The 15,353-nt window shown below is 34.9% G+C and overlaps 1 protein-coding gene across 2 annotated transcripts in view; it reads right to left on the bottom strand.

Annotated features, from left to right (window-relative positions):
• Window positions 1–1,183: 1,183 nt before the first annotated feature.
• LOC149792904 (tetratricopeptide repeat protein 23-like) overlaps window positions 1,184–15,353 on the bottom strand; it is a 39,856-nt gene continuing 25,686 nt past the window's right edge. For both annotated transcript variants that reach the window (XM_089966728.1, XM_089966729.1), the window contains exons 8-12: window positions 14,118–14,200; window positions 12,799–12,926; window positions 6,719–6,868; window positions 5,814–5,896; window positions 1,184–2,183 (exon numbers count right to left, since the gene is read on the bottom strand). In XM_089966728.1, the coding sequence (XP_089822854.1) occupies window positions 2,066–2,183; window positions 5,814–5,896; window positions 6,719–6,868; window positions 12,799–12,926; window positions 14,118–14,200 (562 nt within the window). In that variant the 3' untranslated portion in view covers window positions 1,184–2,065. The remainder of the gene's footprint in view (window positions 2,184–5,813; window positions 5,897–6,718; window positions 6,869–12,798; window positions 12,927–14,117; window positions 14,201–15,353) is intronic.

Here is a 15,353-nt window from a genome sequence, read left to right as displayed (position 1 = left end):
ATTTGTACATTATAATGACATGATCATTTGTACATTATACTGACAAGATCATTTGTACATTATTATAATGACATGATCATTTGTACATTATACTGACATGATCATTTGTACATTATAATGACATGATCATTTGTACATTATACTGACATGATCATCTGTACATTATACTGACATGATCAATTGTACATTATACTGACAAGATCAATTGTACATTATTATAATGACATGATCATTTGTACATCATACTGACATTAAAAATTAAGTTTAAAATATCTATGTGAGGAAAACAACTGCTTTTAGATCTAGATTAAAGGTTGATGTTTTCTCAAAGAATTAATATTCTGGCCTGGCTTGTGAATAAAAGGGGCCAATTACACCCCTTTATTTGAAAAAGTGAGCCAATGTTGTACTCAGAAAGGGCAAACCTTAAAGCAGGATATCATTTGTATGGTTTATTTTAACTGCCATCTGCATGAAAAACCAAATAAATTTATTCTTTACTTTAAGATTCTCCTATCTAATGACTCTGACCACATCCTTGCAGTACTGTACAAGTCAAAAGTCTTCAACTGTACTCACCTACCGCATCACAATTAGTCTTTGCAAAGTTTCAGTTTTTAAGTGATTTCCTGATGATGTGGGAATGTTTTTCTTCTTTGGTTCAATTATTTTGGATCCAATTCTTCATCATCTGTTGTACTTATGTTGTATTTTGACATGACCTCTCTGGATTTTACTGGCTTGTTCACCAAATCATGATATCTGTAGTAATTTTGATTCCTGATGCAAAGAAATCAGAATAGTTATACTGCTGTTTCCTATCTACCCCTTACTGAAACTTTGCTGCCATTGCAAATGTAAATGGAGCTCTGTCTGGGTCATATCATGTGACTGGAAACATGTGACTTATTTATACTGCAGAGTACAAATTTTTCTTGTGGTTAAAAATGTAAATAAAAGCTCAGGACATTACTTGAAGTTTTTCCATACTTTCTTTCAGGATTGTAAATTTGATACCGTGCCAAGCTTATTCTCCAAAAGAAATATTGTGAGATATAATGTGTACATGATTATTTACAAAGAATTTTTAACTATACTATGTGTAGGATTAGAAGATATGGGGGAAAAGCAATCAAGCTCAGCAAAGCTACCAGTGAAACTGGAAAAATAAACTGGAAATAAATCTGATGGATATTGTTTATTTTTATAAAACAATCTTTGAGCACTTGAAACTTTGATGATTGGTTGTGTACACTGTCTTCACTGTAAGACAGTAAAATGCAATATCTACTAGTGAAATTCTGTGCAGCTTTGTAGATTTGAACAGCACAGTTTATACAATATTATGATTACTTAGGGTGACTTGTTCAACACAACTGATACATCATTATGATTACTTAGGTAGACTTGGTCAACACAACTGGTACACCATTACGATTACTTAGGTAACTTGGTCAACACAATTGATACAATATTATGATTACTTGATCTGATCTGGCCAGCACCACTGATACACCATTACAATTACTTAGGTAGATTTGACCAGCACAATTGATACACCATTACGATTACTTAGGTAGATTTGAAGAGCACAACTGATACACCATTATGATTACTTAGGTACATTTGACCAGCACATCTGATACACCATTAAGATTACTTAGGTAGATTAGACCAGCACAATTGATACACCAATATGATTACTTAATCATATTTGGCGAGCGCAAATGATTAATTAGGTAGATTTGGCCAGCACAGTCGAAACACCATTACAATTACTTAGGTAGATTCGGCCAGCAATACTGATACACTATTATGATTATTTAGGTACAAGGTCTCCTACAATACCTGAGTGCCTAACGTAAAATGCCACAATTTCTGCTACAGTACGTATTGAACATAACAATTACTTTTTAGATGCCGTATGTCCTCATTGGAAGGATTGTGTACAAGCTGTGCCATTGTTTAAGGGGTAAGTGATATATAAAATAAGAATTAAAATGCTGAAAAAGGTATATGAAAATGAACAGGTGTTCTAGGGTAGAATGTTCCTCTTTTATGTCCATCACTGCGGCTTGAAACCTCCAATTGGTTTACTTCTATTCACAACAGCACTGAATCTTGGCCGCTTCTTTAGCTCATCTTCATTGTTCAAAACAAACTTGCTGGAAACAGAGGGACTCCTGCAATGTAAGCAAAGATTTTTATGTTTTTCACCAAATCTGGAAAAAGAGGGACTCCTGTAATGTAAGCACAGATTTTTATGTTTTTCACCAAACCTGGAAACAGAGGGACTCCTGCAATGTAAGCACAGATTTTTATATTTTTCACCAAATCTGGAAACAGAGGGACTCCTGCAATGTAGGCACAGATTTTTATGTTTTTCACCAAACATCAGTCTAATGCTCTAAACATAAAATTCTAATGCTCTAAAAGCTTACCTCTGATACTCTGAAAATTGAACTATCAGCAGTAGCCTATATATGTGATTTTCTTGTTTGACTTATCAGTACTAATCGAAGCATAAAGCTAACATCAGCCTTGTGAAGTATTGTTGTGGGTTTAAGGCCATATTTTGGCACAAATTTTGGCGACCAATATAACTGGTAGTGGATGAAGCTGTGAAACTGTTAAGAACAAACAACTTACAAGAAACTACTGGCAAGCTTTCTCAAATACCCACATTAGCTGAGCCCAAGACTCGAACCCATATGAACAGATGGAAGGGACTGGTAAAGGTGAGCATGTTAGACAACATGGCCATAGTATAGGCTAACATTTGTTGACAGGTTTATTTTCAATTACGATGTAGGTTGATGTCCAATCCATCACATACATGTAAAAGAGATGATGTACATAACAAGGTTCTTGAAGAATCATGTAATAGTATATTTAGTCATAATAAATAATTATGACCGCTGATGAACAGAATATAAAGTTTTATGAACCAGCCGAACTTGTACTGTTTAACAAGAAGCAGCAGTCAATATGATATTAGCTTACTGGTTATAAAATTTCATAACCACCTCAAAGAAAGGTCTGTAATTCTTTTATTCCATGATTTAGTGTGAAAATGTGAAATTGAGCTCTGTTTAGAAAAGTGAAAATGCCAATTAAATTGCACGCATATTATGGTCTCATTATAGAATAATATCATGAATTATCACAAAACATACAATGTGTCAGCCATTGAGAATGTATCTCCCATGAAAATCATGTGGCAACAGAAAATAGATACAAATTTATATAAGATTTTATAATTAGATTTTTCACAGATGCAAGCCTATAGTTTCTGTATCTCAATTATAAACATAAAAATCTCTCCAAACGTAAGCATACATGAATACAAAGTGAAAATTCAACATAATCAGCAAAACATTTTGATCACTGACTTTCTTTTAAGAGCAATACAGTTTAAGATATGATGCTAACTTTAAAAACTAGCTTGATTTTGAATCTTCACAGTGTTTCTAAAGACAGTGGAAACAACTGGTGATATAGGTTTAACAAATTCTAGCCAAACAGCTTAAAATGAATCTGAAACAGCTAGAATCTTTATAATTTGCTATAAAGAAAAAGGTGACATTTATTAGCAAATATGAGAAATTTATGCTGGGTGGGGTATGAATCTTTTGCTGGCAACATAACGTCAGTCAGGGTATTATTGGTCAGCATGTATTATCAGATAAACCAATAAAATTACAAAAACTATTTAAAGGCAAAGTAGTAACCCATAAATATATTATCATATGTAACATCTGACCTCATCAAGTTCATTATTTTGAAATACGATGATACTTTGATTAAAAAAGGTGAAAAATGTATTTTGTACTAAAATGAGTGACCTTTGCAGTACTTTTGGTATTCAAGTAGTTAACTCAAAAACCATATTATTGCATTCCCGGAGACAAAAAATATGCCTGACACAGCTTATGAATCCTACATAGTTTAGAGCAATTCTTGTTCTGTTTGACTGAATATTTACTCTGATGCCTGCATTAAAATTTGTTTGATTGGTTGATAAATATATAGGTGTACACCTGAATGGGGTATTATTGGACATTTGAAATACATGTAGCAGGTTATCACGTACAACCAAATGGTTAATATTTCAAATAAACTAAGCTTGTAAAGAAGATAAAAACCACTTCCACTGATATAGTAGATGATTTAATTGGTATTCCCAGCAAAACTGCATTGATAACATTTGTGATTAATTAATTAATTAATTAAAAATTAATCATTAATTAAGAATCAAATATGCCAATGCTCTACATTAGACCTCACCACTGATAATAAAATAAAATCTTTCCACCAACTTGTTTGTTATTATTATTATTTAGATATTTCATTTCAAAAAGTTTTAGCTGTCTCATGACATGTCATCAAGACTATTTATGTAACAGTGTAATACAGATTTTTATGACATAATGAAACGTTTATAACAATCCCATGCTTGATAATTCATGGACTAGTAATGTAAAAAAAAGATTATCTTAAAGCTTAAATGATGTAATTTCTTTTTATTGCACTTGGGTTATTGGAAAACAAAGTATTACTCACCTTTCTGGCAGTGTTGACATCAGGAATAACTGTGCAATTTTTTGGTCACATAGTTCATTTAAACATTTTTGAAACCCCATTATGCAGTTTTTATATCGACAGTAACAATCATGATAAATATAACCAAAATTTTGAATATTTATATTGTCTTGTTTAATTTATTTCTTGTGCTTGATTAAATTACATATGTTAGGGTTTAAACGTTATTTAAAAAAATACAAATAAATGTCGGAGAATATCTGGAGCTATCTTATTTTACCCCGTGTTAAGCCTCAATTTTGCATGACCCAGCATGATCACATGATACATGTATGTTCAAAATGGATGCTGCAAAATAGCAATTGAGGTTATTTGCTAATATTAATTCCATTCGGCAGGAAAAACTTAAACAGATAAGTCTTATTACTGCATTTCATTTAATATTCGTCCGATAATACCCTGACTGACATTATCATGTGTTATGCAAATGGTGGCTTGATCCTAAGTTCTTATATTGGTCGTTAGTCTAATTGTGACCCCTTATCTGTGTATAATCTAAATGTTTTTAGCAAAAAGAATCTTCTGTCATAAAGACTTCCTTGTGAATCAGATTTTAATAAAACTAACTTATTGACAACTGTCAAGCAATTAGTTTATCTGTGATCCCAGAGAACTTCTGATTAATCAAATGAGCTAGCCGATAGTAATTATGCAATAGCCTCTAGCCGATAATAATTATGCAATAGCCTCTGTCCTGCTTGTTTGTCTGAGTCCCTGTGACTACTCTGTACCACTTGACCTTGCCATATCTTTTCTATTCCTTATGACAGAATTTTCATTAGTGACCTCAATTTTCATAGACTTTGATATACTTCCAAGTAGGGGGAGAACAGAGCATGTGTGTGATTTAGATTTTTAATGTAACTTTAACAATTTTAGTCACATCGCTATGATGTCTGCAGTGTGGCAGTTTCTAGTGATGTCTAGCACTTGGGTATCATGCCACAGACCGGTAGCATCACGTCCCACCCAGTCACATTATCCAGACATCAGGCTGACCAGTCTTACACTAACCTCTTAATGCTGAGTGCCAAGTGAGGCAGCTGCCATTTTTTAAAGATGTTTCTGGTATGACCTGGCCAGGGTTTGAACCAGCAAACTCCCACATCCGAGAAGGATGCTAACCACTTAGTCAATAAATCAATATCAAGCAAACTATCGATTGGTTTGGATTACTATAATAGCTATTATATCTAACCAATAATACTTACGCTATAAGTATATCTATAGTTCTCCCTGTATCTTTAGTTTTTCTGTGATTCTTTCCTAGCACATGGGTCTCTATGTTAAGGCACTGTTAAAAAAAAGCAACCAAAAACAAAACAACCTGAAATTTTGATTCTGAAATGCATTTGATATGTATATAACATTAATTTGGTAAATCTCTAGTTATAGACATGGTAAAGGTTCAAGAAAGCAGCTGAAAAACAAAACAACTAAGAAAAACAAAACTTTAGATTTGACATGCACTGTATTTCCTCTTTTACTGTCTATCGTTTCTTTCGTGAAGAATAAATAAACATAAAAAGCTACACAAATCTACAGCTTTCATAGGACTTACAATGGCCAAAATCCAACTGGGACAAGATAAAAGTTTAAAAAAATATGAAGATATGATTAGAGATCTAATACAAAAAAGCACAGAAAATGCAGATAGAAATATCTAATATACAATGACCCTTGCAGAGAATTTTATTACTAAAATGCAGCTCAATCATTGTAGACAGAAAGGACAGCATATATATGCAAATTATGTATAATATTATGTGGAAAGTAAACCTATATGTGAAAAATATGCTTTTCATCCATTCCAATAGAATATTTAGTTGGAACAATTTCATTTAAAAATGCATATTACCAAGGGAAGGTGCTTGTAAAAGATACTCGTTATTTAAGAGTACATATGGAAATGACACCAAAGTCTGAACTGCATCTATGGGAGACAACTCTATATTAAACGTGCCCTCCTTGGGTCCCAGTTATATTTTTACCAGAACAGCCAATCGATTGAAAGTTGAATTTTCATTTTTCATTATGCCATGAACTGAATGTTTACTGTACTCCAATTTCTAAGTAGGCGTTTATATCCCAGTTGCATAATTGTGTCAACATTTACCTTTTTATAAGTTCTTAGGGACTTTTCAATATTGCCCTGTGCTAGGTATATTGATGCAATCAGCTTGTAGGTGTCTGATACAACTTCAGAATAGTCTCCATACACTTCGGCTTTTGGGCCAATACTGGATCTCAACATACCAAGTGCATCCTGCAAAGAACAATTAACATACTTTATTGACCTATATATAAAGTGAAGGAAATTGCATGGAGCACAGACTCTAATCCAATTAACTGATTATTATGCAGTAACACTGATCTTCTACTTCCTGATTTGGACATCTGACATCACTGGCAGTGTTCATCATGTTATAAATCTTTGAACAGAATCATTACAATCATCTATAGTCTACCAGATTTTCAGCCATTATTTCCATCCACCTGTGGTAAGATGTCCCAGTTAATTTCAGCCATTATTTCCATCCACCTGTGGTAAGAAGATGTCCCAGTTACTTTCAGCCATTATTTCCATCCACCTGTGGTAAGAAGATGTCCAAGTTCCTTTCAGTCATTTCACAGCCCACCTGCAGAATGAAGATGTGCAAGTTGCTTTCAGTAATTTCACAGCCCACCTGCAGAATGAAGATGTCCAATTTGCTTTCAGTCATTTCACAGCCCACATGCAGTAAGAAGATGTCCAAGTTCCTTTCAGTCATTTCACAGCCCACCTGCAGAATGAAGATTCCAATTTGCTTTCAGTCATTTCACAGCCCACATGCAGTAAGAAGATGTCCAAGTTCCTTTCAGTCATTTCACAGCCCACCTGCAGAATGAAGATGTCCAATTTGCTTTCAGTCATTTCACAGCCCACATGCAGTAAGAAGATGTCCAAGTTCCTTTCAGTCATTTCACAGCCCACCTGTGGTAAGACGATGTCCAATTTGCTTTCAGCCATTTCACAGTCCACCTGCAGAATGAAGATGTCCAATTTGCTTTCAGCCATTTCACAGCCCACCTGCAGTAAGAGGATGTCCAAGTTCCTTTCAGTCATTTCACAGCCCACCTGTGGTAAGAAGATGTCCCAGTTACTTTCAGCCATTATTTTCATCCACCTGTGGTAAGAAGATGTCCCAGTTACTTTCAGCCATTATTTTCATCCACCTGTGGTAAGAAGATGTCCCAGTTACTTTCAGCCATTTCACAGTCCATCTGTTGTATGCAGATGTCCAAGTTCCTTTCAGTCATTTCACAGCCCACCTGCAGTAAAAAGATGTTCAAGTTCCTTTCAGCCATTTCACAGCCCACCTGCAGTATGAAGATGATCAAGTTCATTTCAGTCATTTCACAGCCCACCTGCAGAATGAAGATGTCCAATTTGCTTTCAGTCATTTCAATGCCCACTTGCAGAATGAAGATGTCCAATTTGCTTTCAGCCATTTCACAACCCACCTGCAGTAAGAAGATGTCATAAATCTCTTTTTCTTGCACTTACACAGCTAAATAATACATTGAGTCAAACTGTATCTATTCTCTCTGTTGAATTGTGTGCCATGCTGGAGACTTGCAAGGTAAATTACTCAACCAGTTTTCCTCCTTATTTAGCAAATGTGCTAAGAAAGCAAATTTTTAAGTAAATTATGTTTCTCTGGTGAAAACTGGGAATCAGGATATTACCCATTGAGCCCCTGCTCATGGTTGAAATGGGTTATGTGCTCTGAATACTATGAGGTCTCACAAGATCAGAGTTGCCTCATGAAGATTACTGCTCATGGATGAAATGGGTTATGTGCTCTGTGTACTCTGAGGTCTCACAAGATCAGAGTTGCCTCATGATTTGTTGTTGTTGTTGTGGGGTTTAACATCATTTTTCAGCACACTATAGGCTATACATGCGGCCAGTATTAATGGTGGAGGAAGAATCCAGGAAAACCCCGGAAAGAACCACCGACCCACGAGAAGCTACTGGCAAGCTTTCTCACATACCCACATTGGCTGAATCCGAGACTCAAACCAGTGCAGACAGAGGTGAGATGGCAGTGATCCATAACGGAGAGCGCTTTAGACCATTCGGCCACTCAGGGCCCTGAGTTGCCTCATGAAGATTACTGCTCACGAGATTTGAGCCACCTCTGAGAGCCTTGCACTCAAATGTAATGTTCTGATCCAATATCTAACAAATGCTGTTGGTTGGTATGCAGAGTCAACCTTCGAGAGTTTTTAACTCAAGAGATTTAGCTTAGCAGAGGCAAAACTTGAATCTGGTAAGTCTGGTGGTGACTGCACTGCCTATCAGTTTTGCTGGATTCGCCAGTGAAATTTTGTAGGTAAGAAGATTTCAGTATTTATCTTCTTAACTGTATGTAAGGGTCACAAGTCAAGTGACCCTAAGATGTGCAGCTATTGTAATTAGGAGAAAATGGGTGAATCCAGCCATCATTCCCTTGAGATATCCAAGGTAGCGGTTGCATGCTCAGCATTCCCTCCTCCTTTTACCTATTGCCAGTATTTAATTACTGTACATAAGAGACACACTGACCCTATATGAAAAATGATTAGTGAAGCCTGAACTTAATTACAGCTGCAAATAGAGGTAATCATTAAAAATTGCCGTCCTATTTCAGTTGTAATTTACTTTCTTTTTAATGAAAATTTCAAATATGTCTAAAACAAATATTCTATTTTTAGTGGCATAAACAAATGAATGTCTGTTACAACTTTATATTCAAGTTGTGAAAAATAAATTGTTCCTCAAATAATACTTAACCTGACAAAATTACATCAGAATAACTTTCTCTGCAACCTCTGAATCCATCCCTCCCAGAAAAACAAAATATATCTTTCTGTCCATATATATTATACTAGATTAAATGCCAAACCTAAGACAGGAAAAAAAAATTTAAAAAAATGAATAAAACAAAATTGGGGATGAGCAAGTTTAAAAGAATGTTTGAACATAAAAAGGCAAAAAAGCATTAAAAAAGTTAGAATGCTGCCATGAGTTTCGAACTTGCAACATCTTGTTTGGCAGCTGATTGCCTGTCCTAGGACAGAAGTGAGAAAAGAAAGTTTAAACACAAAAATAAAAAGATAGTAAGAAAAGGAGAAAATTTTGGGGATGTGTGAGTTTAAAAGAAAGTCTGAACATAAAAATACATAAAAAGCTTTCAAAATCTCCCTCCCCAAATTAAAAAAATTGGGATGCCACAGAGAGTTTCATACATGTGACCTCTGGTTTGTTAAGCAGGATGTGCAGAAAGACAAATCTGTGTGTGTGTGTGTGTGTGTGTGTGTTTCTGCCTGCCCATGAATGATAGACAAAGGGAAACTAATCAAACAGATTAACTCCCTTTACATAGGTGGTGACTTTAGACCCAGATGTACTATATTTTACATGATCAAAACCCTAATGGATGCTTATATTGTGGAGAAGGAAGGACGGGATTATTTATAATGTGATCTGGTAAGTATTACAGGGGAAACGTAACATTATAAAATATTTGGTTTCTCCATAAAATACATTATTACCTGATCACATTACAACTGGATCATAGGTAAGAAGAGGTAGAAATACTGAGCACTGTGTCACCCAGTAGGAGCATGAATAAAAGGATGAACTTCTCCTAATGTTAGTTTAGCATGAGAGACAATTTCTTTATACATGTGTGAGATAGATCCCTGTGAGATTCTGCACTTGATTATTGTCTCACCACTAAAAGATTCCCAAGCGAATCCAGCAGAAGTGGCAAATTCATCTCTGGGTCTAAGATTGTGCTTTCATAAATGGGGATTAGTCACTGTCTGAACGGCTACCAATGAGATTCAGTTCTCTCATTAAGCAAGGTCATGTCATGCAAATGAGAGCCTGAAAAGGCAGACTGTGTATGTAAGCCAGCTAACTCCACTATGTCGTGAATTGAGATTTTACATTTAAGGTCAGGATCATGGAAAAAACTTGTATTGCACTCCCTTCTGATCTATGGATAGTGTATGTACCTCTGCATGGTGAAGTTAGCATTGTATATTACAGATTAGGTATGAGAGCTGGATGGATCAGAGGTGATCTTGACAGATTGAGTGGAGAAAAGGTTGCTACAAATTGTCTGGGTACACTGTCACTATATTAAACAAATCATTGATCCAGGACATTTCATCTTAGAGGGGAAATCCAAGCTATTGCAATGTGTGCCCCTCATTTCTTATATACCTGGATAATCAAAACTAATGGAGGGAAGGTGTATGAACACATTATCTCCTAAATGATTAAAAAGCATGTTTGGCCCATGCTTCTGGGGTCAGGAAAAAAAGAAGAAAATTCATGCATCAGACTGCCCTAATGGGCACATACTCAATCAAATATGCCTGAAGTAATAACTTTGTATGAAGCAGTTGTTCTCCCTTGATAATGAGTCAGACAGGTACATTTTGGACTTAAATATTACCTGATATTAGAGGTACCCAAGAAGTATTCCCATAATATGAGACAAAGGTCTAGTGATTGTTGCACTTACAGAGGTACCTGACCAAAATTGAATTGTCCAATGTTATCAGGAGTGTGTTCCCATGGATAAGTTCCACTCACATGTGGATGCCATTAAGAATGGCTTTCATTTTCAAGAGGTTGATATGAAGGGCCTTCTCCTGAAGAATCCACATGCCACCGACCATTAGAAATCCAGAAGCCTGATAAAATGGCACTGTAACAAGTCCACCACCACCAATCCATTGAGTAGGAAGATGAGCTGCAAGAAACCTCCTTGCCTAAACTACATCTTGTTTGATGTTTTATGAGCTATACCTTTGATTTGTTTGAGAGAAAGACACCAAGTTAATGTGTTGAGTTCCATAGATGGACAAAATGTTGAAATGGGATAAGGTCCAACTTCTCTACATCGATTATCCACCCTGAACTGCAAATGAGGGAAGTAAGTTTATTCCTGTCATGAACCAAGAACCACACTTACTGAATGCTTGTTGTCAGACAAGATTTCTGTGTCAGCACGGGGAGCGGAAAGTGCATCTTGATATCTCCCATGAGACTACTCAACAAGTCTTTTTAGTTAATGGATACAGTATACTCTGGTGCAGTTCTGCATTTTAATGGGGGAATGGGTGTGCAGTTGGTGGAGAGGGAACCGTGACATCCCCCATGAGAGCAATGAATGATTCAAATGTGAGCTGTATGCTATGATATACTGAAGCATGCTCTCTTTTTGTCCTTGAACTGTTTTATCAACACATTGGACAAAGAATTTCTGACCAAAGTACACACACATTAAAAGTGTCTGCCAATGAGCAATTGTAGCATAGGCATGTCTCATGGCCACCTTCCACTACATTAAATCATTTACACTTCATGCACTTGGTTGCAATCTCTGTAATGAAGAAGAGGAACAAACAAGTACATACAACAAATATATACAAAATATATATAAATATATACAAATATATACAAATGTATATGAATATATACAAATATATACAAATGTATATGAATACATACAAATATATGCAAATATATACAAATATATACAAACATATGAGCAGCATTGAAATGACTTTAAGTGTAATAGTTGATAAGTACAAATTAAAACTGAATGTTACTGATGACAAATGCATGTGAAAATAATGAACGTTACAATAATTACAGAAACATGAATAAAGGTATTACAATTCACAAAAATGTTGTATATACCATATAAAACAACATTCTGACTTTCAATAGCACTGAAAATAAAAGATAAATGATGAAATTTAAGGACAAGATTAAATTAATTCTATGGAGGACATCTTTTCAGCATGACAGCAAAGGGTAAAATTAGTACATCCAAATTTAAAATAACCACTGAGCTGGATGAAAAGGGAGTTAACATGTAAGAGTTTATTCCCTTTGCCCCAAAAATAATTTTAAAACATTTACATGCTAAGCAAGAGAATGGGTACATGTTATATAGCCAGAAATGTCTGATTGTCAGAGTTTATTCACTAAAAACTCGGACAAACCAGCAGTGAAAAGGTGATTATCTATCAACTGTCATTACATTCACAGTCTAAATGGTTAAAAGTCCACTAGATTTATAGACAGTATCTGATTGACAGTTGTTGACAGGTCAGTTTGGCTTAAAAAATGTTACAGGGAATTACCTCCTCTCTACCCGTCCTGACAAAGAGACGTGCTAATTCATCTTGAACCTCCAGCGTTTTGGTGTGCTCTGGACCATGAACTGTGGTACATGTAGCCAAACACTCGTTAAGGTACTTTTCCGCTGAACCTGAGAGATAAATCTTATTATTCACAAGATCCAGTCTAAAGTTATAAGACAAGTTGGAAAATTGAAAACAAAATAAGTTTTTTTCAAATGTGAATAAGAATGTTTTAAAACCTAAAGAAAAAAGAATGTTAAAAGCCTACAGAAAAGAGAATGATGAGCCTGGAAAGAACACAGGTCTAGCCTGAACATAATTTATTTTTATTGTAGTTAGACCAGATCTTGTTATATAAAACTTCACATCACTCCAAATCTTATTAAAAATATTCTGACCAATCAAAAGGCTGCATTTGAACTTGACTAGTGATTATTACTGAAAAACATGAGTCAAATTTTATAATGTAGGGGCTTAATTTTGCAGGTGGCCAATAAAAATATACCACATGTCATAAATTGTCATTTCTATTTTCTGCTTAAATTCCCAAACAGACCATAGATCAATCACCTGGCGCACACTTGAGTAAAAACAAAATGTGATAAAGACTATGTAACGAGAAAATCCTGGACATCGTTTGATTAAAATATAATTAAGCAATTAGAGAAAACAACATTAAGAAAATCTGCAATATTTTTGCTTGAAGGGTTTTTAAGGCTTGTCAACACTAAGATCACAAAAAATGCTAATATAACTCATGGCCATGGAACCTTTTAAACTTCTATACCTTTACTTTTTTTAAACCAAGCAAAGTTGTCTTTCCAGGATTTGATTATTGCGATTTTTTTTCATTGTTGTAATGTTTAGTGTTCTTTTACATGTTCTCAGTTCATAGTATAATCTTTCCAAAAGAATAAAAGATAACCGAAACATGAATGTTTTGTTACCAAGAAATTGCTGTTGGAGTCAAAAGCACAAATGTGTTCAAGTATATTTTTCTTTATCATACAGGCTAAAAAACAGGAAAAGAAGAGAGCAGAGGTCAAATTCGCTAGAAAACAAGAAAAGAAGAGAGTAGAGGTCAAATTTGCTAGAAAACAAGAAGAGAGTAGAGGTCAAATTCGCTAGAAAATGAGAAAAGAAGAGAGTAGAGGTCAAATTCTCTAGAAAACAAGAAAAGAGAGTAGAGGTCAAATTCTCTAGAAAACAAGAAAAGAAGAGAGTAGAGGTCAAATTCTCTAGAAAACAAGAAAAGAAGAGAGTAGTGGTCAAATTCTCTAGAAAACAAGAAAAGATGAGAGTAGAGGTCAAATTCTCACATTCAGCTTCCTCCTTTCCTGTACATGAATATGCCTGAGCCAGAGCCAGTGCTGTGTCAACCAATTCAATGCTGTCTTTATAACTGTAAAGACCGAAAACAAAGCGATCATCATTTACTGAAGGACAAAGAATGGTTACAAGTTTTAGGAAATGATGGTTTACAAAAAAAATTTTAGGACAGAGAAAATTACAGACAATATGGCATGTGTGTTTGTCATATATAATCAACTCTCATTACAGTAACTATATTCAGATCCAACCATTTCATGTTAGTTGTTGTTGTTGTGGGGTTTAATGTCATTTTTCAGCACACGATAGGCTATACATGGCGGCCGGTATTAATGGTGGAGGAAGAACCCGTGAAAACCCCGGAAAGAACCACTGACCCACAAGAAGCTACTGGCAAGCTTTCTCACATATCCACATTGGCCGAATCTGAGACTCGAACCCATGCAGACAGAGGTGAGACGGCAGTGATCCATAACGGAGAGCGCTTTAGACCACTTGGGTCCCCTTCATGATAGATACAAATATGTCGTTTAACAGGATATACCTTTAAACACAGTCAAACCTGCTTTATTGCATAAATGTACATATAAAAGTCAAGTAGTACAAGATATACAGTTGTCCTCTTCTTATAAGGCCATCCCATTTGGAAAGTGGATTTATAAGAGGGTTGATCTAGTAAGGGATCACACATTGTTTTCAGTAATAATTAAACAGAACATGTGAAAGGTATAACTACTCTTCAAATATTTAATATTTTCATTTAAAAATTAATGGAATCATTGTGATAATACATGTGTTGATGTTACAATGATATAATCATGAATAATTATTAATGACAATAAAAACCATCTAAAAACCTTGCCATTAAAATCTGGGTACAAAACAACCATTCCCCCTGCAATTTCTAAAATGTGTTTCTCTATATTAAGGAAATGATATGATATGATATGATATGAGATGATATGGTATGATATGATAGGATATGATATGATATGATATGATATGATATGATATGGTATGATATGGTATGATATGAGATGATATGGTATGGTATGATATGAGATGATATGGTATGATATGATAGGATAGGATATAATATGGTATGATATGATAGGATAGGATATGAGATGATATGATATGATATGATATGAGATGATATGGTATGAGATGATATGGTATGATATGATATGAGATGATATGATATGAGATGATAGGATAAGATATGA

Source organism: Sinohyriopsis cumingii, chromosome 8 (genome assembly GCF_028554795.1).
Source record: "Sinohyriopsis cumingii isolate HCF-2022 chromosome 8, ASM2855479v2, whole genome shotgun sequence".
Taxonomy (NCBI): domain Eukaryota; kingdom Metazoa; phylum Mollusca; class Bivalvia; order Unionida; family Unionidae; genus Sinohyriopsis; species Sinohyriopsis cumingii.
This window is presented reverse-complemented; position numbering and strand designations above follow the sequence as displayed.